General features: G+C 42.6%; 1 protein-coding gene across 3 annotated transcripts in view; it reads left to right on the top strand.

Annotated features, from left to right (window-relative positions):
* AKT3 (v-akt murine thymoma viral oncogene homolog 3) overlaps positions 1–25,715 on the top strand; it is a 383,708-nt gene that overhangs the window by 343,544 nt on the left and 14,449 nt on the right. For all 3 annotated transcript variants that reach the window (XM_006898067.1, XM_006898066.1, XM_006898068.1), the window contains exon 11: positions 1,961–2,048. In XM_006898067.1, the coding sequence (XP_006898129.1) occupies positions 1,961–2,048 (88 nt within the window). The remainder of the gene's footprint in view (positions 1–1,960; positions 2,049–25,715) is intronic.

Consider the following 25,715-nt stretch of genomic DNA (forward strand, 5'->3'; position numbering starts at 1 on the left):
AAGTGGAAGAATATCCCTTGCTCATGGATAGGAAGACTCAATGTTGTGAAAATGGCAATACTACCAAAAGCAATTTACACATTTAACACAATCCCAATAAATATACCAATCCCATTATTCAAGGAGATGAAAAAGGTAATCTCCAGTTTCATTTGGAATGGAAAGAAGCCCCGAATAAGCAAAGCACGCCTTAAAAATAGAAAAAATGTAGGAGGCATCTCTCTCCCTGATTTCAAATCCTACTACACTGCCGTGGTGGTTAAGACAGCATGGTACTGGTACAATGACAGACACATAAATCAATGGAATAGAATTGAGAATCCAGAAATCAGCACATCTACCTATGATTCTCTTTGTTCTCTTTAAGAGGTATAACTGTAGACTGACTAGCACGCTCTGTGAATCTTCCATTCATAAAAGTTTTATAGACATGAAATATTTTTTCACTGACAGTTGATTGTTGCAATGCAAATATATTGTGGGAATGCATCCACAATAAATAAGAGTTCCTAAAAAAAAAGTCACTAAAACATTAATAGACTTTCTTCTAGTATACTCTCAGCCAGGATTCATCTGACATTAGCAGTGATATCCCTGGTGCAAAGACCTCTTCTGAATCCAGCTTCAACTTCTGGAAATTCTCCATCTGTGTATATTTGAATAATAATTGTATGCCTGGTATGCTTATGAATAGCATTCTTAATCACTCATAGCTTTGTATTCAGGATAGATCTTGATAGATCTTGAAATGCTCTTTTGAAAGTGAGTGCAAATGTGACACCCTTCTTGAATTTGTCATTCTCAGCATTATAGATCCTAAGATTGTTTGATTCAGAATGGCCAGTGCAACTCCATCTTAGCGCACTAGGATATTGATCTTTGTGCTTTGTTCCATTTTACAACTTGGAGTTTTTCTAGATTTACACTTTGTATATTCCATGTTTCTGTTTGGATGTTTGCAGCTGTTTCTCCTCATTTTGAGTTTTGCCACATAAGAGAATGAGGAGGTTTTATTGGGAGAAAGCTTCATGCCATCCTCCTCATGATGGTAGACTACTCCACTTTGAGGAGACATCTTTACCCCAGCAAGTGCCTTCGCCTGTGAGGGACCTCTTCTGACACTGCTCCTACCTTATTAATAGGATTTTCAAAGGCCTGTCACTTCAAAAATGAATGGCCAATCCTGATCCTTTGTCTTAGTCTGGAAGCTCTGCTGAAACCAGCCTACCTGGTTCAGTGCCAGTATTCGCAGTACGGGTGATATTGCTTAGTATGATAGCAACACACGAGCTACCACAGTACAGAAAAGTAATGATAAGTAAGGGAAATTATACTGTGAAAGAGAGGGAAACCCTTAATGAGATGGATTGGCACAGCAGTAGGCTTGAGCATGGCATAGACCATGAGGGTGGCACAGGGCACAGGATAGGTCGAGGGTCAGATCTGTGCTTGACTCGACAGCACCTAACAACAACATTGATAATACTCAAGTTATCTTCCCTGTTTAGTCCTCTTATAATTTACATTAAGAAAGTGTTTTTTCACTTGAGTAATTCTAAAAGAAATTTGGCTTGTATGTTAGGCACTGATGATAAATAGAATTTACTGTTCTGTATACATGTCTTATGTTATTTCTAACTCTTGCAATGACCTGTCAGATTGTCACTATTATCCCTACATAAATGAGAAAACTGGAGTTAAAAAACTTTTGTCACATGCTCTCAGTCCCTGCCAGCAGTGTGTTTTTCTTCTGTTCTATCTCCAAAACCTGTGCTTTTTTCTAAATATGTAATATTTTGAAGGTAACTTTTCTTCATATATATACATTCACTATGACAGCAAAGTGTTTTCCACTTTATAGCTGTTTATTACACAAACTATCACAAAACTACACTTTCAAAACAATAGGACTGATGTAAGCATGGTGTACTCATTTGATTTTATTTCTGTCCTCATGCAGCCTTGGTGGGGGACCAGATGATGCAAAAGAAATTATGAGACACAGTTTCTTTTCTGGAGTGAACTGGCAAGACGTGTATGATAAAAAGGTAAGATAAATCTGTGACCCTATGTATATGATCCTCTAGTGCTTGTGCATTTTGACTGCTCTGCTCAAACAAATGTTGTAGAATGCCATTGAGTCAACTGTGACTCATAGCAACCCTATGTATATACAACAACTCCGAACCCTGCAATTTCATCATCTCTGACACACCTACCCTCATTACCCCAATCACTGAGTCAATCCATCTCATCCTTGGTCTTTTCTTGCACCATCCTTCCACCTTTCTATGCATGATGTTCCTCTCCAAAGACTGGTCCCTTTTCGCAACATCCCTAAAGTATATCAAACAGCTTTAAAATCCTTGCTTCGAAGGAGCAGCTCGTTTAATCCTCACCAGGATGGATCTGTTTGTACTCTTAGCATTCTGTGATATGTTCAATACTCACAGCACCACAACTCAAAAGCATCGATTTCTTCTTAAGTCATTCTTAGTCATTGTCCAGCTTTTTGATGCATAGCAAGTAATTCAAAGACCATGCCCTGGATCAGGCACACCTTAATCTCTATACTGATGTCATTGTTCTTCAGTAGTCTAGAGAGGTCCTTGACAGCAGACTTTCCCAGTGCAATTCATGTTTTCATTTCATGGTTGCTGGTCCCAAGAAAGTTGATTGTGGAGCCAAGCAAGCTGAAGCTTTTAATCTCTTTTCCATCTATCATGATGTCGCCAGTTGGCCCAGTGGTGAGAATCTTTATCTTCTTGATGCAGAGCTTCAATCCATATTGAAGACTACAGTCCTTGAGTTTCTACAGCAAATGCCTCAGTTTCTCAGTTTCAGCAAGCAAGGTTGTATCATCTGCATAACACAGGTTATTGATGAGTCTTCCTGCAATTCTGATGCCACATTCCTCTTCATAAGGCCAACCTCCCAGATGATTTTTTTTCCTCATATAGATTGAAAAGGTATGGAGATACAATGCATCCCTTGAGTACACCTTTTGCAATTCTGAACCATGCAGTGTTTCCTTGCTCTGTTCTGACAACTGCCTCGTGGTCCAAATATATATTTTGCATAAACACAATCAAGTGTTCTGGGATTCCCATTCTTCTCAGAGTTAACAACAGTTTGTTGTGATCCACACTTTGCATAGTCAGTGAAACACAGAAAGACATTCCTCTGGTACTCCCTGCTTTCAGCCAAGATTTCATTAAACATTAGCTATAATGTCCTTGGTGCCACAACCTCTTATAAACCCAGCCTGCATATATGGAAGTTCTCTGTTGATTCCATCATTTTTGTATAATTTTCAGAAGGATCTTGTGTAATAGTAATATGTTAGATAATTTCCACACTCTGTCAGGTTACCTTTTCTTGGAATGGGAATGAATGAATACATTTATAATTAATTAATTAAAGCTCTCTTCCATTCACTTGGACAGGTGGTGGGCAGCATCTCTTTGTTGAAATATGTCAGTTGGTATGCAGTCAGTTACTGAGGCCTTGTTTGTTGCCAGTTCTTTCAGAGCAGGTTGAACTTTCTCCTACATCACCATAGGCTCCTGATCATGTTGTTTCTTGAAATTCTGTGTCAGCCAATTCTTTCTGATATAGTGAGACTGTACTCCTCCCATCTTCCTTTGATGCTTCCTGGGTTTTTCAGCATTCTACCCATGGCATCCTCAGTATAGCAACCCCAGGCTTGAATTTATTCTTCAGTTCCTTCAGGATTTTTTGTTTTGTTTTGTTTTGTTTCTCCTCTCTTCTACTAAGCACTTTATTAGAGAGATTTGTGCTAATCTGGATGGGGAGGCTGGGATGGGAGGACCAGCACCCATCTGAGGGGGCTTTCTGAGGCATCAGGCATTTCTCCATTCACATTTAGAGCAAACGCCCTCATTACCGAAGCCCCCACAGAAGGGAGCATAGTGCCTGCCAGGCAGCCTGGGATGGGGGCGCCTCAGGCACTCCTGGGCCCCTTAGACAGTAGGACCACGATGTCAGCCTCGATGTTGATGGTTGGGGAGCGGCAGCTGTACCTGTGCACAGGCACACCGATGGACCCCACCAGGAGCTTCTCGATGTTCCAGGCAGTGTCGTTGTGCACGCTGGACACCATGTGGTCAACTTGGGTCAGTCATGAGGGAGGCGGCATCATTGCTGGGCATGGGCAGGGTCTCCCGCAGAAAAGCGATGAGGGGATGCGCCCGAGCACCGTTAACATGGCACTTCTCAATAAGTGTGGAGTTGAGCTCGAACCCACCGCCTGGTCAGACATGGAATTCAGGGTCTCTTCATTTTTGGCGTTCTCCTGATGCCCAAACTGGTTGCATGGGAAGCCGTGGACGACCAGCCCTCGGTGGGCTGCAGATCGTTCATCTGGGTGTAGTCCCGGACAGGACCGTGGTTCCTCGGAGCAACACCACCTTCTCGATGGGCAGCGCTTTGCCCTGCAGCGAGCCCAGGCGCAGGGCTCCCCACCATCAGTGGGCACGCAGAGAAGGCATGCAGGGTGCGCGCACCATCTCCCGCAGACAGCACACATAGCGAAGGAGCGAGAGGTGAGCCTAGAACTTGGACCCCCAGTTCCTTCAGTTTAAGAAATGCTGAGTGAGTTCTTTGGCCCTTTTTGATTTTGACTCCCACTCTTTGCACATTTCATTATAATACTGTGCTTTGTCTTCTCCTGTTGCCCTTTTTAAATCTTCTGTTCCGCTCCTTCACATCTTTATTTCCTTCTGCATTGGCTTCCCAGCACTCTAGTGCAATATTCAGAGTCTCTTCTGACATCCATTTTGGTCTTTTCTTCTTTTTCTGTCTTTGTAATGACCTTTTGCATTCTTCATGAATGATATTCTTGATATACATCCATAGCTCCTCTGGTTTTCTCTCATTAGTATTCAAGGCCTCAAATCCTTTCCCACAATGGAGGCGAGGATTCTGGGGCTTCATCTGACATACTTTGGACATGTTGTAAAGGAGGGACAGGTCCTTGGAAAAAGACATCATGCTTGGGAGGGTGGAGGGACAGCGCAGGAGGGGAAGACCCTCTATGAGGTGGATTGATTCAGTGACTGGGATAATCGGAATGGGAGTGTCAGAGACAGTGTGATTGGCACAGGATAGAGCAGGGTTTAGGGCTGTTGTACACAGGGTCGCTATGAGTCGCAAGCGACTCAAAGGCACATAATAACAATCAACTCTTATTGTGAATTAACTTTTCCCCTCATAATTTATCTATTAATTTTTATTTTTCTCTCCCTCCCTTCCCACCTGTTAATCCTCCTTGGTTGATTCTATGTATAAACATTTCCTTAGTTTTCTACAGTACTGGTTTTATATCATCATTTCCTTTTGTGACTGGCTACAGCACTCAACACAACTCAGTTGAGTTTCATCTATGTTGTGCAATCTTTTACAAATTCTTAATTATTTTCCAGGGATGCATACTATTCTATTATGTGACTTTAATGCATAATACTCCATTATGTGACTTTATCCTAGTTTCTTTAGTGATTTGTCTGCTGATGGACGCGTGTGTTGTTCCCATCTCTTTGCTGTTGTAAGTAATGCTGCAATAAACATGGGTGTATGTATGTTAGTTTGTATCACAGATATTATTTCTAGCATATATGCCTGTTTAGTAGGATTGCTGAGTCAAATGGCATTTTCTGTTTCCAACTTTCCATGGGAACACTGAGGTGATATCCATAGTGGTTGCATCATTTTACCTTCTCATCAGTTACGTCTGAGAGTTCTAATCTCTTCATACTCATGCCAGTATTTTTGTTTATTGTATTTTGCTGTTGTTGATGGAATATGACAATATTCCAGAACACTTAATTTTGCTCATATAAAATCTATACCTAGACCAAGAAGCTGTTGTCAAAACAATACAAGGGAACACTGTATGGTTTGCATTTAGAAACGGTGTGCATCGTGGGTATATGCTTTCTCCATACCTATTCAGTGTATATGCTGAGCAAATAATTCATGAAGTTGGACTCTGTGAAGAAGAATAAGGCATCTGGGTCAGAAGAAGACTCATCAACAGCCTGCTTTATGCAGATGATACAGCATTGCTTGCTGGAAACAAGAGGGTACTTGACGTCATTGTTGTAGAAAATAAAAAACTGCAGCCTTCAATATGGATTACATCTTTACATCTAGAAGAGAAAAGTGCTAACCACCACTGGGCAACAACATGACAGATGGAGAAAATCAGAACTGTTAATGAGTTCATCTTACTTGGGTCCATAATCAACACCCTTGATACCAACCATCAGGAGATGAGGAGACGTATTGCTCTGGGCAAGTCTGCTGTTAGGGACCTCTCCAAAATACTGCAGATCAGTGATGTCAGTTTGAGGACTAAGGTGCACCTGTCAGAAGAGGAGAAAACAGTACATGGGGCACAGGGTCATGAGCATCTTTTTGAAAGGGCCAGAGGGAGTGAGAATATGTCCTTGCTCCAGAGCAGAAAGCAAATAAAGAGCCAGTATCCCAGCCCCCTAGTACCTCTAGAGCCACACCAGCAGAAAGGTTCATTTATTCATTGTTAACGTACATATTTTGCTCATAACTGTGGTGCTGAACATGGAGTTTTTTAGGGAAGTAAGTTGGAGAGAGAGGGAGGAAAAGAATATCTCACAATACAAATCCAGGTTTTATACCAACGGTTCCAAGGTACAGCTCTTCAATTAGTCCAGGTTTCAATTTCAGTTTAGTAAGCAGCTCAAAATCTTTTAACTGTGGCCAGCACAAATGCAAGAAACCTTGAGTCAGACCTTGCCACAGTTTCTCCATAGCAATGCCACAGTCATTGTACTACTATCACTAGGATCTTGCCACCAAGGCCTTGCTCCACTTTTCCTCAAGTTTGCTGCCACAAGTCTTGCTACTCAGTGTGGGAAGTATTCCTCTCTTATCCTAGTCCCATAGCTGTTGATGATTCTCAAGACCATGGATCTACAGTTACGGTACCTGGAGACCTGAAGGGGGCTAACTGTAATGCCTTTAAAAAAACCCAGCTTTTAAACTAACACCACAGGACCTGATTTAGGTCATGGTCTTTTCCATTACTTGATATGCATCATCTGTGAGCTGGACAGTGAATAAGAATGACAGAAGAATTATTGATGTCTTTGGGTTGTGGTATTAGAGAAGACTACTGAATATCCCATGGAATGTCAAAAGAACAAACTTGGAAAAGGTGCAGCCAGCGTGTTCCTTGGAGGCAGGCATGGCAAAACGTCATCTCTCCTACTTTGGACATGTTCCTAGGGGTGGCTATGCCTTGTAAAAGGATATTGGGGGCAGGGGAGAAGATCATACTTGGAAGAGTGAATGATCAGCAAAAGAAAGGAAGACCCCTATTGAGAAGGATTGAAGGTGACTGCAGCAGTGGCCCCAGATATGTTAGAGTTAGTGAAGATGGCACAGAGTAGGACAGGATTCACACCTGTTGTTCATAGGATTGCTGTGAGTCTTACTCAACTTGATGACACCTAACAACAACAAGCTAAGGAGAGAGTGCTGGTGGCCTAGGGGTAAGGAGCTGTGCTGTCTACCCAAAGGCAGGCATTTTTAACCCACCAGCTGTTCTGCAGGAGGAAGATGAGAAGTCTCCTGTGTAATTCTGAGCCTCTGGACACCCATTGGAGGGTCAGCAATAGGTTGGTTCTGACTCAACATAAGATTAACAGTAGCTAATGATCTTCAACATTCTTATGTGTGCTTGTGGGCCATCTGAACATTGTCTTTGGTCAGGTGGTCCATTCATTCCCTGTGCCCATTTGTATTTGCATTGTCTGTTTCTTGTTGAGGTGTTGGAGTTTTCTGTAAGTTACAGAGATGAATCCTTCATCACGTGTCATTGTCAATTTTTTTTAATGCTTCTAAAGTTCTACAGTATTTAACAACAACAGCAACTACAGTTTTATGTTTTACAGAATTTTGACTGGTTTCCTTGAACTTTTTCTCGATCCATAGAACACACTTAACTGTCATTCTCTTAGATTCTTTATCTGGAAGTTCCAATCACATTTCTTCCTCTGAAGGAATTTCTGGTTGTGTTTTGATCACTGCTTTGTTGCATCTTGTCCTGTTTCTTTGTCTGGTGTAAAGTCGTCTGCTGTAGGTGAGATGTGGTGGTGTGGTCGTGTTATGTTCTTGTTCACATGATTGAGCTATGTGAGTGGCCTGTGCCACTTGTTAGTTTGGCAGTTCTTGGTTTCTGTCCTGTCTGCTGGTGGATATGATAGAGGAGAGGGGTGTGCAGGGCTCTGTTCGTGTTGTGTAGGGCAGTTGATGGCTGTCGGGGTTGATGATGTTTGCAGTCTTTCATTGATGAGATGGGCATGTTCAGGTCTGATAGGTGAAGCTTAATACTGCCTCTGTGATTTAAACATGAGAACTAAAACCGTAAACTCTTGGAAGAAGATATAAGGGTAAAAAAATTAGAAGGATAAAAATCTCAAGACCTCTTCCCTCTCTAGAAGACCACCCACCTGGCTAAACCACAATGGAATGTCCCTCCTTTCCCTTCCTAAAGCCCCTTACTGTAAAAAAACCTGCCTTAATCCACCATAGGGTGTGGTATTCCCTGGTCTGTCTCTCTGCCTGCCTCTTTTTCTGCTGACCAAGGAATCCCACTTGGGAGCCCCCTTAATAAAACTTATTTTGCTTCCTTTCAAAACAAAACAAAAAAAAAAACCCCAAACAAACAAAAAAACTGAAGACTATAGAAATTTTCCGTCTCCTTTTTTAATTTTGGCAGAATTATACACTGCAAATCATACACCAGTTCAACAATTTCTACAGGTATAGTTCGTTGACATTGATTATATTCTTACATTTGTACAATTGTTTCTGCTCTCTTCCAAGCTTCTCTTCATATCTGTGTTGCTGTGGTCAATTTGATCATATGTATATACTTCTTAAAAAGAGCAGACTTCTTAAGGCAAGCATTCTTTCCAAATTAAGTTAGATTGTTGTTTGGTTTCAAAATGAAGTCAAGGGATGGTGTAAGATTTAAATATTTTCTCAGGGCTGACTTGAGGGTCGTGGTACCATTTGACCACAAAGGCCCTAGACAATTTGGATTCCATGAAAACTTTTAAATGTGTTCGACATTTCACCCCCTCTTTGATCAAAATTCTTTTCTAGAATATTTGGCCAAAATAATCAGTTATAGTAGCCAGGCATAATCTAGGACTTCTGGTATTATGGCAGTGGGGAGAGTTGTTCATTAGATATTCCTTCCATTTCTTCCTCTAGCTTCTACTTCTCTCCTCTGCTGCTCCAGGCAAAAAGAGACTAATTGTTGAAGCTCAGGTGGCCATGTGCAAACTTTTTAGATTCTGGAAACTACCAAAAAATATACAAAGTAGAACAGAAATACTGACAACAGTGTACCTGCTCCTTCCTTACTGGCATAGCTTTTGTTGTTGTTGTTGTTGTTAGGTTCCATTGAGTCAAATACACCTCATAGCAACTCTGTGAACAGCTGACCTGAGCCCTACCCTATCCTGTGCCACCTTTACCATCTCAGACACTAAAGTCCATTGCTGAAGTGACTGCGTCAAACTATCTCATTTAGGTTCTTCCTCTCCTTCGCTGATTCTCCATCTTTCCAAGCATGATGTCCCTTTCCAATGAATAACCTTTCCCAACTACATGTCCAAAGTACGAAAGATGAAGCTTGGCCATCCTTGCCTCCAAGGTTGAAGCACTCTGGCTGCACCCTTTCCAGGACATAGTTGTTTTTCTTGGCAGTCTATGAAATATTCAGTACTCTTCTCTAGCACCACAGTTCAAAGGCATCAGTTCTTATGTCTTCCTTATTCATGGTCCAGCTCACTGGTGCATATAGAAGGTGATTGAGAAGACCGTGGCCTGAATCAGGTACACCTTACTCTTCAAACTGATATCATTGCCCAAACCAGGTTGTTGTTGTTAAGTGCCGTCGAGTCGCAGGTGACTCATAGCGACCCTATGAAGGAGAGTCCTCGACGCTTGGGTGCCTTTCATCCTCTCTCCAGGTTCATAGGGTTTCCAGAGACAAGCTATTATGGAAGTGGATGCCACTCCTCCTTCCAAGATTGTTTTAATCGGGGAGCTCCACCCCACTCTCTCTCCGCATTGGGTAGCCAATCATTTTAACACATTTGACACACCAGTGTCATGGTGTTCAGCCTCACAGCAACCAAGAGTGAACGTGGTATGGCAACTTGTGCACCAGGTCTGTACAACCTAGAGGAATGTCTGAACAAAAACAATGAAAGACAGGCCCGAGGGCAGTAGGACTGAGGGCCTTTCCAGGCTTGAAGCCCTGTGCTGCCACCTTAAATCCTAGGCCAAGCCTGGCTTGCCTGGCTCCTGGAGGCAGAGTAGTCCTTTGTGTCCGAAGACTGCCACAACACCCGCCCAAACAGCACCATGCTCTCTCTGCTTGCCGGGCCATAGCAACCCCCCAAACCAGGTAGTTATGTGGAATTGGAGTTGAGTCAGAGGGTGTGGAGGCTGTCTTAGAACCTCAGTCCTCAGGGCTGTGATCCTGCTGGCCCTGCTATGGTCTGGATTCCAAAGCCTTACTACTGGGCTAGATAGGTCATTCGGACCCAGGGCTAAGGCATCCAGTGGGGCTGGAAGTCTATACCATTGGGGAGCCCTCACCTTCCCCACACCAGCCTCCTGATGCCACCCAAGGGCGGAGGACCCTACAGACGACGCACTGCTTTTCAGGTTGTGAGGTGCCGTTGAGTGACCTTGAGCTCACAGTGCCACTGCCTCCCCACCCCACCCCCTCGTGTGCAGCAGAATACAGCTGCCTCATCTGTGCTGGCCTCCCCGTCCCTGTAAGCCTATTAACTGCAGTCATTGTGCCAGGACATTTCACTCAAGAGCTGTCTTCCTTTCTTTCAGTGGTCCTCTCCTTTTTTAAATGTGAGGTCCTCGGCAGGGACTGGCCTCTCCAAATGTGAAATCTAAGGCTGAGAGCTTAGAGACTTCTCAGAGGCTTAGAAATGTAGCTCACCAGCCTGAGCCACGAAGAAGAGGGAGGGCAGCTCCTGCGAGGAGTGAGCGGCTTGTTGATGCCCACAGATGCCCAGCCACTCCTACACCTTCACACTGTGGGACTCAGTCTGCAAGGATGCTGAATAGCGAGTTCTCAGCCACAGGCGCTCCTGCTCCCACTTCATCTGTCTCCTGAGCTACGCACGGGCTCTTCTCGAAAGCACTCCTTTACAGCCCACTGCCTCCTCTACATACAGCAGCTGCTCCTGGTAGGGCTGCAGGAGGCCTGGGAGCTGTTGGCTTCAGTTGTGAGCCTGATAAGCATGGGTGGCTCGGAGAACCAGGAGCCACATGGGGGGAGGAAACCCAGTTCACACAATACCCTGTAGTAGATTTTACTGTTGTTGTGAATTGAAGTGTTAGATAAAGAATAACTGTTAAGTAAAGAGTAGGTGTATCAGGCTACTTGTAATGTTCCACAAAACCATGACCTCAGACCTCCACAAAAATGTTCCACAGAACTGTGGTCTAAAACCTCTGACTCAAGTTGAAAGCAAATCCCATGAGGTATTTAGTTTATACATTAAGTAGCATCAGTGGATGTCCTTTTATTATAAAACTGTAACACAGCATTTGCAGTTTAACCTTTTTCACGTGTACGACTTCATGAAATCGTGTACTATAACCATAATTCTTCATTGATGCCAAATTTTCCATCACCATAAACAGACACCACTGCTGCTCAGTGACCCAGACTCAGCATTTGGCAGCAGATTCCTAGATGTGCCACTAAAAGTAATGTCAGGAATAGATCAGCAACTCCTCCACTTAACAACCAAAAAAGAAAACACCTCAGTCATAAAACTGACAACTTAAATGATGACTTCATCAAAGGAAATGTCACAGGCACATGGCATATTAGGACATGGCATTAAAGCTATCAATAACTTAATCTTATTGGATCCACAATAAATACACTTGGCACCAGCACTTAGGAGATCAGGGGATATATTGCATTGGGAAAGTATATAGTTAGGGACTTCTCCAAATCACTAAGGAGCAGTGATGTCAGTTTGAGGGCTAAGGCATGTCTGGTTCAGACATCTTTTCAGTCATCTGCTGTGCATCTAAGAGCTGAACAATGAAAAAGGATGACAGAAGAACTGATGCCTTTGAGCTGTGGTATTGAAAAAGAATACTGAATAGCCAATGGACTGTCAAGAGGGGGAAGCCAGATTGGAAGCAAAGATGGTAAACTTCATCTAACATACTTTGGGCATGTTACTAGGAGAGGCTGTTTCTTGGAAAGGGACATCATGCTTGAGAAGGACAATGGAAAGAGGAAGACCTACATCCAGGGGATTGACAGAATGATTGAAGCAATGGGCTCGGGTGTGTCAGATTGGCACAGGATAGATCAGGGTTCAGATCTGCTGTTCTTAGAGATTCTGTGACTCATGTTCGACAGCTCATCATCATCATCTTAACACATGGACAGGTGGATGTGGCAGGCTAGGTGCCATCAAGTCAGCTCAGCTAACAGCAGCCCCTTGACCAATAGGACAAAATTCCACATGCCATCCTTACAGTTGTGGCAAAACTTGAGCGAGCCCATCATTACAGTGACTGTGTCAGTTCTTTGCCTGTTTTTTTGCCAACTTTCTGCTTCACCAGGATGATGTCCTTCTCTAGGGATTGGCCTCTCCTGATACGTGAGGCATAGTCTCCCAGTCTTCACTCCTGAGGAACTCTCTGACTCCTCTTCATCCAGGGCAGATTTGTTTTTTCCTGGGAGGAGCCCATGGATCAATCCCTCGTCTGTTCAGCACTCTTCTCTGCTGTAACAACTGAGTGACAGCAGCTCTTTCTTACTCGTTGACTAGCTTTCACAGGCAGGTGAAGCAATGGGAAAAAAAAAACTGTGGCTTGGGCCAGGCATACCTTAATCCTTAAATTGACATCTTTGCTCTTTAGCCCTTTAAATAAGCCTTTTGTGGCACTTCTGTCCAATGCAGTACATCAGTGTTGTTGTTACTAGGTGCCCTTGAGTTGATTCTGACTCATGCAGACCCCATATACCAAAATACATCCCTATACACCTTGCTCAATCCTGCGACGGCCTCACAGTCTATACCCATTGTCAGTCCATCTCATTGAGGGGCTTCCTCTCCTTTACTGACCCTCAACTTTTCCAAGCAAATACATCATTTTTGTTGTGTGCCATCAAGTTAGAACCACCCCACAGCTGACCCTCTAACAGGTTTTCAAGGCAGTAAATTGCACAGGAGGAGATTGCCCATCCTCCTCCTGCAGAGCTCCTGGCCATTTCAAAACATGTGCCTTTAGGATTGCAGTGCAGCTTCTTACCACTAGCCCCCTCCTACCCCCCCGCGTCCCCTAAAACACAGTTAGGGAAATGAAAATCAAAGCCACGAGAAAATGCCACTTCACATCCACCAGCATGGCTAGCATCAGAGGAACACAAAGTAGCTAGTGTTAATGAGCATGTGGAAAAATTGGAACTCTTCATGCATTGGTGATGGGAATGTAAAATGATCCAGCTGCTATGGAAAACAGTTTGGCAGTTCCTCAAAATGTTAAGTAGATAATTACTGTAAGCCCACTGCTACCAAGTCTATTCTCACGCATAGGTAGACCGTCTGTGCATTCCAAAGCTGTAAATCGTAAGGGGAGGAGACCACCCATTTTTATCTTAAAGAGTAGCTGGTGGGTTCAGACTGCTGGCCTTTTGGTTGACAGCATGACACGTAAAGCACTGTGTTACCAGAGTTCCTTATGGTTCTGTGTGGTCAATGAGTTTCTCTCCCTGAGTGCGTACCCTAAAGGGGAAAACAGGGCCTCTGGTACTGGACGGCAGTGTCCAGTACATCTCAAGTTTCCATCAGCAGAAGAATATATGAACAGAATGTGGTGTATGCATGGGATAAAATGCTCATCACCTACAAGGAAAAATGCAGTTCTGATACATGCCACCACACAGATGCACCTTGGAAAATGTTCTGCTTGGTGAAAGAAAGGCCTGATGCAAAAGGGCAGATATTGTCTTAACTCACTCGTATGAAATGTCCATAGTTGGTAAGTACATAAATAAGAAAGTTTCCTGGTGTTTACCACAGGTTGGAGAGGCCGAGAGCAGGAAGTACGTGTAAGTGGAATTGAATGAGTGGTGAATGTTTTGTTATGTATCCATTTTATCACAATTAACATTTTAGAAAAAAACTTATGCAAATGATGCGAAGTAACTCTAGGACAGGGTTTGAATGATATGTAATTATCATTCTTGTAGGTTAAAAATAGTTGAACATTAGCTGTGTTGTCTGGTCCAGCCTCCTACTCGGGGCGTGAGAGGAGAGGATGGAGATTTAGCTGCATCTATATATTTTATATCTTCAAAAAACAAAAGTTTGGAAGCACATATGGCAAAATGTTAACATCTGTTAGGTCTGGATGTCTGTTACATTATTTTCTGTACTTTGCTTTACACTTGAAAATAGTTCTTTTTTTAAGAGGCACGTGGAAGGTGGAAGAAGAGGAAGCATGAAGTGTAGGCTACCCTGAGAAGTCATTAATAACACAGGGGCATCAGCGAATGGTCACAGCATTTTGAGTGGATACTGTGGTTGATCCTTGAATAACCTGGGGGCTAAGAAGCACTATCCTGCAGGTGTGAGTGGGCCTCTGTAGCCCAAAGCCATGGTGTTCAGGGGTCAAGTTTAATTATCCTTTGCTTATATTATTGGGAGAAAGATCCAGTAATGGGTTTGACAGTGAAGACATACAGAAAAAAGTAATAAGGCTTGAGATCCCTGAACTACAAGCAGCGTCTATGAAAGAGATCATGTGGAAGACATTGCATGAATGCGTTTGTGGGAATCGGGGGTAGTTCAAGAACCCTACTCTATTGAATATGGGAGTCTTGCCTTTTGGAGAAAACAGCTGCCATCAAAGTGAGCCCTAACCCAGGTGTCCCGCAGAACAGGGTCAGAACTTCCCATTGGATCGCCAACACTCTTCAGTCTGTATAGAAGCAGAATACCTCAGCTTTCTCCTGAGGTGCAGCTGGGGGTACAAACCATCAGCCTTTTGGTCAGCAGCCCAGTTCTTTCAGAAAGTGAGAAGACATCATAGTTAGAAGCTTGACCAGAATGGCTGTCTTCCTGTGAAGAAGGGAGAGGTAGCTGCTGAGAAACCTCACCAGGGATGAGGGCATGTGGAGAGGCTGTGGGCCTGAGGGCTGAGGGAGGTTCGGAATTGCAAAGCCCAGTCGTTTGTCTGTTTGTGTTTATTTCTTTTTGGTTTTTTATTTTATTTGAGTAAAAGTTTACAAACCATACTAGGTTTTCATCAATCACACAGAAGTTTTATAATAATTATAACTGATTAATTGTTATGTCTAACCATATCCTTATTGTAATTTGTCTTTCCTTTCTCTCAGATTAGCAACATTAATTTTGCTCCCCCTCCCTCCCTTGTCCTCCCTGTTAGCCCTCTAAGATTGATTCTGTCAGTCTCAACTTTTTGTTAGTCATCTTTTATCATAATTAACCTTTTGTGACTTTCGTCACTCAGGACAGTTTATTCTAGATTCATCCATGTTGTACAATATTTCATATATGCTTAATACTTTTTTAAATTTTATCTTATATTGGTTTGCTTACAAAGTTCATACACATTGGGTTTTATACTATTCTTCATTCATATTGTGTTTCCTAAAATCATTCTCATGCATTATGTTTTATAAAATTAATCACCCTTGGACCTTGCCCATCATTACCCTGTATTTTTCACCTGGATCCTTCCCATTTTTTTCACTCCCTCCTTCCACCCACCACCCTGTGGTTATCCACCCCTATCTATCATCACCCCTCTGCTTCCACCCCTTGCCCCCACCTGTGAGTTCCCATATATGTTTTACTCGTCATCCTTCTCTTTTTACAGTAATGGCCTTATGCAGTCAGTACACATAGTACTCCTTCATGTGAATACATCAGAGTTCCTTCAGCTGTCTGTCCATTGATGGACACTTGGGCTGTTTCCGGCTCTTTGCTGTTATAGACTGTGCCGCAATAACTATGGGTGTGTGGATGATAGTGTGGGTCACAGATCTCATATCTTTGGGACCCATACTTAGATGTGTGATTGCTGGAACAGATGATATTTCTATTCTCAACTTTGTAAAGGAGTTTCAAACTGCTTTCCATGGTCATTGCAGCATTTTGTTAGTTTCTGCAGCACTGTGTGAGTTTTCTCTTACAGCTTGATCAGGTTTTTTAAAAGGAAGACAATATCATAGAATATATTTAGTGAAGACAAGCTTTGCTTTGTTTTAGATGATTTCTCACTCACACACCAGCATGCACACATATACACCGGATTTTGATTGGGTCCAGACTAATACTCTCTGGTTTTCAGCCTTTTGAATAGAAGATGTCCAGGTGAAACTTGCTTTGTGTTTGTGTTTGTGTGGTTTTTGTTTATTCTCCGCTTTCTCTGAGCTTTTTATTTTTATATTTTGTTGTTCTTGTGACTTGAGTGAAAGCATTATCAAAGCATATTTTTTCCAGTTATTCGTGTACATTTTGTTTCATCATGTCTGACTGTCCATTCTATATAGTGTTTCCCTTCATTCGTGTTTGTAAATATTTGTTATCTGTTCATTAATTTTCCATTTCCCTTTCCCATTCCTAGTAACCACTAGAATGGCTCTGTGTGTCTATACCTTTCTCTTTGTTTAACTTTTTCTAATTCTCTAAGCTTTATAAAATCTTTTAACTATCATCTTTCACTGACTTTAGATATTTTTTAGTGGAAAAGCAGAAGTTTTATTATCTCTGCTTGCATAGATGAGACAGAGAGTATGAGCTTCCTAAATCTGTCCCCTAACTTTGGAAACTTTAGCCATTCATTCCTTGTCTAACTTTTTTTCCTTAATATTTCCTCTCTTTCTAGAACGCATTTATTAGGGCTTTTCCTTTTGACCTCAGGTCTCTGGAACTCTGTTCATTTTCCCACCACATTCTTTAGATAATTTCTGTTGTGAGTTCTTTAGGTTCACTGGTTTATTGTAATCTGCAGTCTGCTGTAAGCCCATTTGGTGAATTTGTTTAAGATACTGTATTTCTTATTTTATATTTTCTGTTTGGATTTTTGAAAACGTAATTTCTGTTTCTCTGCTTATTTTCCCATCTCTTCCTTCATCGTGGATGTATTTCACGGTGCATTAATGAGCATAGGTCCATAAACAGCTTTAAGTCTCTTTTCCCACTAATTCCAGCGTCCTCATCATCCCAGCATAGTTCTGCTCGATTACCTATTCCAGGTTATCTGGTCACTTTTCTAAGTCCTGGACACTGTGAGTGAACACTGCAGTGTGTCTGGATTCTGTGGTTGCCACTAAGTGTATGAACCCCTTTAAGTTACCAGGGTTGAACCCATTGTGCAGATGCTTCCTTCTTTCCCATGGCTTCTGGTTGAAACTTCAGGTCCATTTTTCAAAGGAGCAACAGGTCCATCGTGTGTGGCAGAGTTTATATACAGAATTTAAGAATCTTCGTTGACTTAACCTCTTATGCACAGGCAGTTCCCAGGTGAGCAGCATCTGACTTTCTGTAATACAGGACAATGCCTGCTTTACCGTAATATGGTGTACATTTTCCCTCACTTTGAAATAAGCCAGCCCCAGCACGCAGCACATTTTTTATCACAGTCGCCCTCATTTCCTGCACTTGTACCTTTTCAGTCATTGAAGCCTTTGAGAAGAGTCTGTGTAATAACTGTACATACCTGACCAGACTTCCCTACAAATTCTTAAAAGACATGGCCTGGTGCTGACCCTCTTCACACCTTCACACCACAGGGACTGCCTGCTGTTTGTATCAGACTTCTTGCCTGGCATCAGGCATGCTAGACAATTAGCATCAGGCCCCTGCCCACGTGTTGCTCACAAGCTTAGCAGAATAAGCATAAACCAGTTGCATTTCTGTGTTCTGGCCCCTCCTCACTCTCCTGCGAATCTACTGGCTTTCCCCAGCCTCTGTCTGCTGATTCTTCAAGGTGGTAGGATTTTTTGGGTTTATCCCATTTTTAGCTCTACAGAACATAGCCCGAGAACTAACAACTCCGAGGCAAGGCCCAGAACTGGGAAGTTGACCTGGTCATACCATTCTTCCCAGTGCCCAACTCTCTTGCCCTATTTATCTGATTTGCATTGTGTCCCAGCTTTTTCAGAGAATAACTGTAAGTTACTCATGAGTATTATGTTTGTTCTGTGTATATCATAATTCAGATGTAATTCAAGGCTCCTCTTTTCCTGACCAGTCCTAATTCTCAGTGACAAACTCTAATGTTGGGGCATGTGGAATATTCATTCTTTTTTAATGGTAAGGAAGTATCAGTAGCTGAAGGACCAACACAACTTTAATGACAATATCATACTTTAATTATTCAGCAGATGTTTACTTTTATGTAATTTGTATCAAACATGCTGAATGCTGAAGTCCAAGGATAAATATAATAGGATTCTTGCCTTCATGTTACGCCAAAGCTCAGTTGAAGAAACAGCTGTGTCGGGAACTTGGTGGTAAGCATGCAGGACTGGATTTACCGTGTGGTAGGGACAGCTCAGTCGGGCTTTCTGAGTGAAGGACCCTGTCTCTGAGGAGCGTCTAGTGATTAAAGTCACTTGAAATTTTACTCATAGTGTGAAATGGTAGGATGGCTTTGATGAGTGTGAAAATTCAGGCTCTCTTATTTTTTTTTCTTTTCCCTTTATTTTAAAACAAAAGATTACATTAAATCTGTAAGATTTTTTTAGTGCAAATAGTTTGTAAGTTCAGAAGAGTCCATGGAAAAGGAGAGATGTGAAAAATACTGTTCCTCCATTGAGCCAACACTTTGCTAAAGTGAGTTAACAGTTGACCTGCATTTCATCCTGTGATGCTGAGGTATAGTTGGCATGTGGTGGGTATGTGTTAGAGCCCTCTGCCCCTCTCCAGTCTTGGACCTTTCTGTGCCGCTGTTGCCTGCTGGAGCTCAGCCTTCCTATCTGAGTTCCTTGCTTCTGGATCCTTCATGACTTTTATTTCTAAAATCACAATAAGCTTTAGCTGACTCTGAGAGGAATGGGAATCCCAGAACACTTGATTGTGCTTATGCGAAACCTATACTTGGACCAGGATGCAGTCGTCAGAACAGAGCAAGGAGACACTGCATAGTTCAAAATTTGGAAGGGCGTACGCCAGGGATGTATTTTATCTCCATACCTATTCAACCTATATGCAGAAGAGATCATCTGGGATGCTGGGCTGTATGAGGAGGAATATGGCATCAGGATTGATGGAAGATTCATCAACAACCTATGTTATGCAGATGACACAACCCTGCTTGCTGAAACTGAGGAGGACCTGAAGCACTTGCTGTGCGAAAAGTCAAGGACTGCAGCCTTCGATACGGATTGAAGCTCGGCATCAAAACAGATTCTCACTACTGGGCCAATTGGCAGCATCTGTATGGATGGTGAAGAGCTTGAGATAGTGACCAGTTTTAGTTTCCTTGGCTCCGCGGTAAACACTTTCAGTACCAGCAGCCAGGAAATCAAGAGATGCATTGGGAAAGTCAGCTGTCAAGGACCTCTCCAGAATACTGAAGAGCAATGACATAAGGCTAGAAACTAAGGTGCACCTGATCCGGGCTATAGTCTTTGCAGTTGTGTGCCATGCATTGGAGAGCTGGACAGTGACTAGGGATGATAGAAAGAGAATTGATGCCTTGGAGCTGTGGTACTGGGGAAGAGCAGTGAATATACTATGGACTGCTAGGAGGACAAACAGGTTCATCCTGGAGAGGGTGAAACTGGGATACTCCTTGGAGGCAAGGATTCTGAAGCTTCGTCTGACATACTTAGAGCATGTTGCAAGGAAGGACCAGTCCTTAGAGAAGGAGATCATGTTTGGGAGAGTGGAGGGATAGCGCAGGAGAGGAAGACTTTTGATAAGATGGATTGATTAAGTGACTAGGATAATGGGAATAGGAGTGTCAGAGACGGTGAGATTGGCACAGAATAGAGCAGGGTTTAGGGCTCTTGTACAGAGGGTCGCTATGAGTCACAAGTGACTCGACGGCACATCACAACAAGATTAGTTAGTGCAGCATCTGGACGTAAGTATGGGTTCTCTTCTAGTAGTTTCCAGACGTGTCATAGAATCTGTTCCTCCCATCTCTTCTTTGACTGTTAAATGCCCTGCCTTTCTCCTCACCAAAATCTGCCCCCAGCCGTGGAGCCTTCCTGTCATCACATCCTTTGGGGTTGATCTGATGTGATGCTAAGAAAAGACTCTTCTTGCTAGAATTGGACAGGAGGTTGGCTTTTGGTCATCCTCTCCAAAATACATTCTTAATTTTTCTGTAGAAATTGGAGCTTTAGTGGCTTAGGTATAGAGCATTGTACTGCCAACCCAGAGGTACACGGTTCAAATCCCCTAGCTGCTCTGGAGCAGAAAGATAGACAGTTTCCTCCAGTGCAGTTTATTTCCTCTGAAAACTTGCTGGAAGGTTAGCTATGAGTCAGTCCCAACTCAACAGTACTCAACAACAACTATAGAAACAGTAAGGAGCTCTTGTGGCCTCATGGTAAGGAGCTGCACCGCCGACTCAAAGGCCTGAGGTTCAGATCCACCAGCAGGAGAAAGGTGGACAATTTACAGCTTCTGAAAATCCGCTGGAGGGTCAGCTATGAGTCCCTTCTGACTTGACAGAACACAACAACAGTAAAAAAATAATAATAAAATATTGACTAGAATCTTTAGTATTAATAATATTGCATTTTTTCCTTAATTTAGGGTTTAATATACCTTAACTTTACTACTGCCTAAGCACCTACCCACATTATATAACTTTTCCTTTTCATTTATTTGTTTTTAACTCCCAAGTTTTTTCAACTTAAATTTGTAACCTAAATACAGCTTATAAGTCGCAAAATTTCATTTCTTCTACATGTATTCATGTGGTCCATTTTTGCTCATGCTGTTGACATTTTCCATCAGGAGTAGTGGCCAGTCGCTCCCATAGTGCTGACAGTGGCCGTGCCTCTCAGATAGCTGGGGAAAGAGGAGGGGCCTTGTTTTCAATGTGGTCTCAGCTGTATAACCCACCCAGCATGTACTTCAACACCACTGCTCGAGCAGAGCCTTTCACTCCCTTTCCCTGCCTTCCAGGAAAACCTCTAGATGTTGTTGTTGTTGTTGTTGGCCTTCGAGTGGAGCCCTACTCATAGATGCCCTATGAACAAAAGGCTTGAAGCCCCCCCACAACTATCGACAGTTATCAAAAGTTCATAGGGCTTCCAGAGGCATGTTATTTAGGAAGTGGATGCCACTCCTGCTTCCAAAGGTGTCATTAGGGGGCCCTATTACTTTTATAAATGACTAATGACCTCTCTCAGGGAAGTTTTGGTGGCCTAGAGGTAAGAGGCTGTGCTGCCAACATGAAGGCATATGGTTCAAGTCCACCAGCTGCTCTGCGGGAGAAGGATGGACAGTCCTCTCCCCTGCAGTTAACTGCCTCTGAAAACCCGCCGGAGGGCCAACTGTGAGTCTGTTCAGACTCAATGGTAAATAATAACAACAACTCCAAATAACACTGAGACCTTCATGTAGTAGAGTGTGTTCATGAATGACCTCACCAGCCCACAGACCTGCGGTCTATGAGTAAGTGCTTGTGAAGGTCTTTCTCAACAGGAAAATTAATCAAAGAAAAGAAAACATGCGTTCAGATTAAAAGCAGCACAGAAACATCCCTGTCTTGTACTGAGAAGCTTTTATAAAATCCAGTGGAGAAAGCAGTTGGAACTAGTGTTTGTTATAGCTGAAATAGTTCATTTTCCTAAGTCCAGTTTATGCGAAAATGCACTACTATTTAAGTAGAATCCAGCTGACTGTGCCCCGAGCAGACAGAGCAGGCCTGCGTGGTGGGTGTTTGAGGCTGGAAGTCTTCATGGAACCAGAAGTCCACTTCCTCCTTCATGGAGCAGCTGGTGGGTTTGAACCTCTGACTTGTCAGTTGTCTTAACCATTGTGCCACCACAACTCCCCAATTTAAGACTCAGTAGTTTTTAAATATTGGTGTGATGAATACTTTGGCCCCTTGATGTGTCTGCTTGTTTGTTTTAAAGGATCAAGCTCAACATGATGAATATCAGTTAGTGATATATGATTTTTATATAAATGAAATATGGCTATTTTCTTATCTAGTCTTATTATCAGAAAGTGTTAATTGACATGAGAATGCTTAGCAGATAATATAATTAAATAAGTAGATATCATAGATCTGTTCATTTTGCTTGAAATACATCATGTCATCATTCTCTCACTTTCTTAACACATCACATGCATATATATGCAAAGGTGAAATCAGACTTTCCTGAGAAATAGCAAGTAAATAAACATAATTAATGGCCCCCTATTGATAGAGAGTGGTGGTTGCCTTGGCCCGTGTAAGCAGTGTCTGGCGGCTCTGCTCGCCCCTCTGTACCAGTGGTGAGCCAGCCAGCTGTGCTCCCGGGAGCGGGAATGTGGCTGGCCCTGCCCGCCCCTCTGTGCCAGTGGTGAGCCAGCTGTGCACCGGGGAGCGGGAACGCTGGGCCAGGGACCTGGGCTTGCTGCTCTGGTTCTGTTTGCATCCTGTTTCCATTTCATGAGTGTCAGCCTCAGTTTTCCTTTCTAAAAGAGCCAACTAAGAGTAAATGTATTCATTTATTCAGTAAATATTCAGTGCTAATTTGTAGCAAGTGCTGTAAAAGGAACATGGGGTAAATCACTAAAGGAAACCGTTTTAGATAAGACAAGTAGAAAACAAATAGCAAGATAATAAGAGATTTAAACTCTCCTATATCAACAGTGGGAGCTCTGCTGGCCTAGTGGTAAGGAGTTGTGTTTTCAGACCAAATGCGATCGGAATCTGCCAGCTGCTGCACCCATGATGTACAGTCAAGTCCTGTGTGATTTAGCGTCTGGAAACCTGCCTCAGGGTCAGCTAGGAGTTTGTTCTGATTCAGTGACACATCTTTTAACAGATGGTTACACACTTGACCAGCAAAAAGGTTGGCAGTTTGAAATCACCCAGGTTCACCACTGAGAGAGTCCTTGCTTCTGCAGAGTCACAGCTGTGAGCAGCTTGAGAGACACCACCAACGGCCCCTGGCCCCCCATGTATCAGTAAGCTCTGTAAATGTAAATAACCTAAGCATGCCAATCACAAAGACTTACATTGTCTGACAGTAAAAAGCATAACACCTGTATCCTGCTTACAGGAAATTTGCTTTAAATGCAAGATTTAAAAAAAAGAGAGAGAAGCTAAGTTAGCACTAATCAAAAGAAAACTGGCATAGCTAGTTGATAACAGATACAGTGGAGGACAAAGCAATAGTACCCAATTAACATGTTGCTGCAAATGACGGTAATACACCGGAGAGAAAAAAATTTTTTTTCTAAGCACGGTCACCACTGTAAAAGTGTGCGGCAACATGTTAATAATATTTATTTGGGTATATAGTTTACATATGGGAGTAATGACATCACTTTAAGGACTGAGATATGCCTTATTCAGGCCATGGTCTTTTCACTCACTTTCTATGCATCTGAGAACTGGATAGTGAATAAAGATAACAAAAGAATTATTGATGCCCTTGAACTGTGGTGTTGGAGAAGAATACTGAATATCTCATCAACTGCCAAAAGACCAGACAGATATGTCTTGGAGAAAATGCATCCAGAGTGCTTCTTGGAGACAAAGAGAACAACACCTCATCTCCCATGCATTGGGCATGTTGCTAGGAGAGGCTAGTCCTTGGAGAGGGACAGCATGCCTGGAAAGGTGGAGAGCAGTGAAAGAGACCCTCAACCAGATAAAATGACACACTGACAGCCACAGTGGGCTTTCATGTGTCAGAGATTGTGAGGATGACACAGGATAAGACCAGGTTCAGATCTGTTGTTCACAGGGTCACTGTGGTTTGTACTCGACGACATTTATCAACATCAATATAATAATAATATTATATATTGGGTATATATGCCCAAGTAAATATATTTATTTGGGTAATTAATATTACTCAAAATAAGATGGATCATTTCATTATGATAGGGGTCAGCTCACAAGAGGATATACAACACTCTTAATAATGAATATAATAATAATGAATTTTAAATACAGGATGCTAAAACTAGCAGAACTGCAAAGAAAAGTAAACAAATCCACAAAATAATGAAAGAATATCTATATGAAAACAAAAATAATTTTGCCATATACAAGATTAACTCCAGATGAGTCATAATTTTAAATATAAAGCTTTCTAAAAGAAAACAAAAGATTGACTTAAATAAAATTCTAGAAAATACAAACTAATATGTTAGGACAAAAAAAAAGAAAAGGTCTGTTCTTGCCAGGATATCAGATGGGGCCCTCTCTGGTGGCATAGGATGTTACATGTTTGACTGTTTGACTGTTGGCCGCAAAGTCAGCAGTTCAGATCCAGCAGTTGCTCTTTAGAAGGATGGATGCTCAAAGCTTCACTCAGAGAGTGTCACTGTGAGTTGGAATTGCTCCAGGGACAGCAGGTTTGAATTTTTGGTCTCATTTTTTTACCTTAGTAATGCTCTATTTAAAAATAAAACCAAAGTCCTGGCCCTTGTGGGACTTATATTTTTTCGGGTGGCTAAGAAAACAGCCGGGGGTGGGAGGAGAAAACAGCTTGGCCACAGTAGTCAAATATACATTTATTTTACGTACATGAGAGTGTACATGCATGTTTGTGTCACATATTGAAAAGGTTTGTGAAAGAGAGCAAAGGATAGAAAGTGATGGAAAGGTGACTGGTCAGGAGACCCCTGTGCAACACCATTACCCGCAAACAAAGGCCGCTTGAAGCTCCTGTGTGATCTTTTGAAAACTGTCCTAAATTTTATTTCATTTTGTCTTAAGTTACTGGCGAGCATACTTTCCTGCTCATGATGTAAGAGAACATCAGCTTTACCCTGAGCCACAGAAAGGCACGTTTTCTCTTTCCTTAAATTTGCAAGAAAATACCTAATAAGCGTGACTTGGAGAGATGCAGAAGCTGTTGAGATGTCCACTATGAGTGCTCTTCTGAGAAAGCATTCCTCATAGTAAATGTTTTGAGTGGAAGCCTGAAGATGTCGTGAGTGTAGCATGTGGGGTCAGGAGGAGAATTAATGGCACCAGCTCACTCACTCAACTTCCTGCCAGTGGGCATTTACCAGCCAAATTTCTGGGGGAAAACCAGCCCTGATCCCGTGCACACAGTGGCCATGGGTTCCTGTGTGCACACGTGTAGGGCCAGACGGCATGCGCATGTCCCCAAGGGTAGATGGAGCTCCTGGCAGGGGTCTGGTCATCCTAAGGAAGCATCAAGAAAAGTGTATAAAGGGCTTCCCTGGCAGAGAGGAATGTCCTCCAGGTGAGGAGTTTTGGGGGTGCCAGGGGGACCTTACATTGCTCTGTAGTGTCCATCACTAACTAGCTGCTCCATGGACCTTGAATTTGGTTTCATTCTCCCAAAAACACTTGACTCTGAGAAGAATGGGAATCCCAGAACACTTGATCGTTCTAATGCGAAACTTATACTTGGACCAGGAGGCAGTCGTCAGAACAGAGCAAGG

This window comes from Elephantulus edwardii, unplaced genomic scaffold (genome assembly GCF_000299155.1).
Source record: "Elephantulus edwardii isolate Elephantulus edwardi_28Jun2011 unplaced genomic scaffold, EleEdw1.0 scaffold00219, whole genome shotgun sequence".
In the NCBI taxonomy this organism is placed as follows: domain Eukaryota; kingdom Metazoa; phylum Chordata; class Mammalia; order Macroscelidea; family Macroscelididae; genus Elephantulus; species Elephantulus edwardii.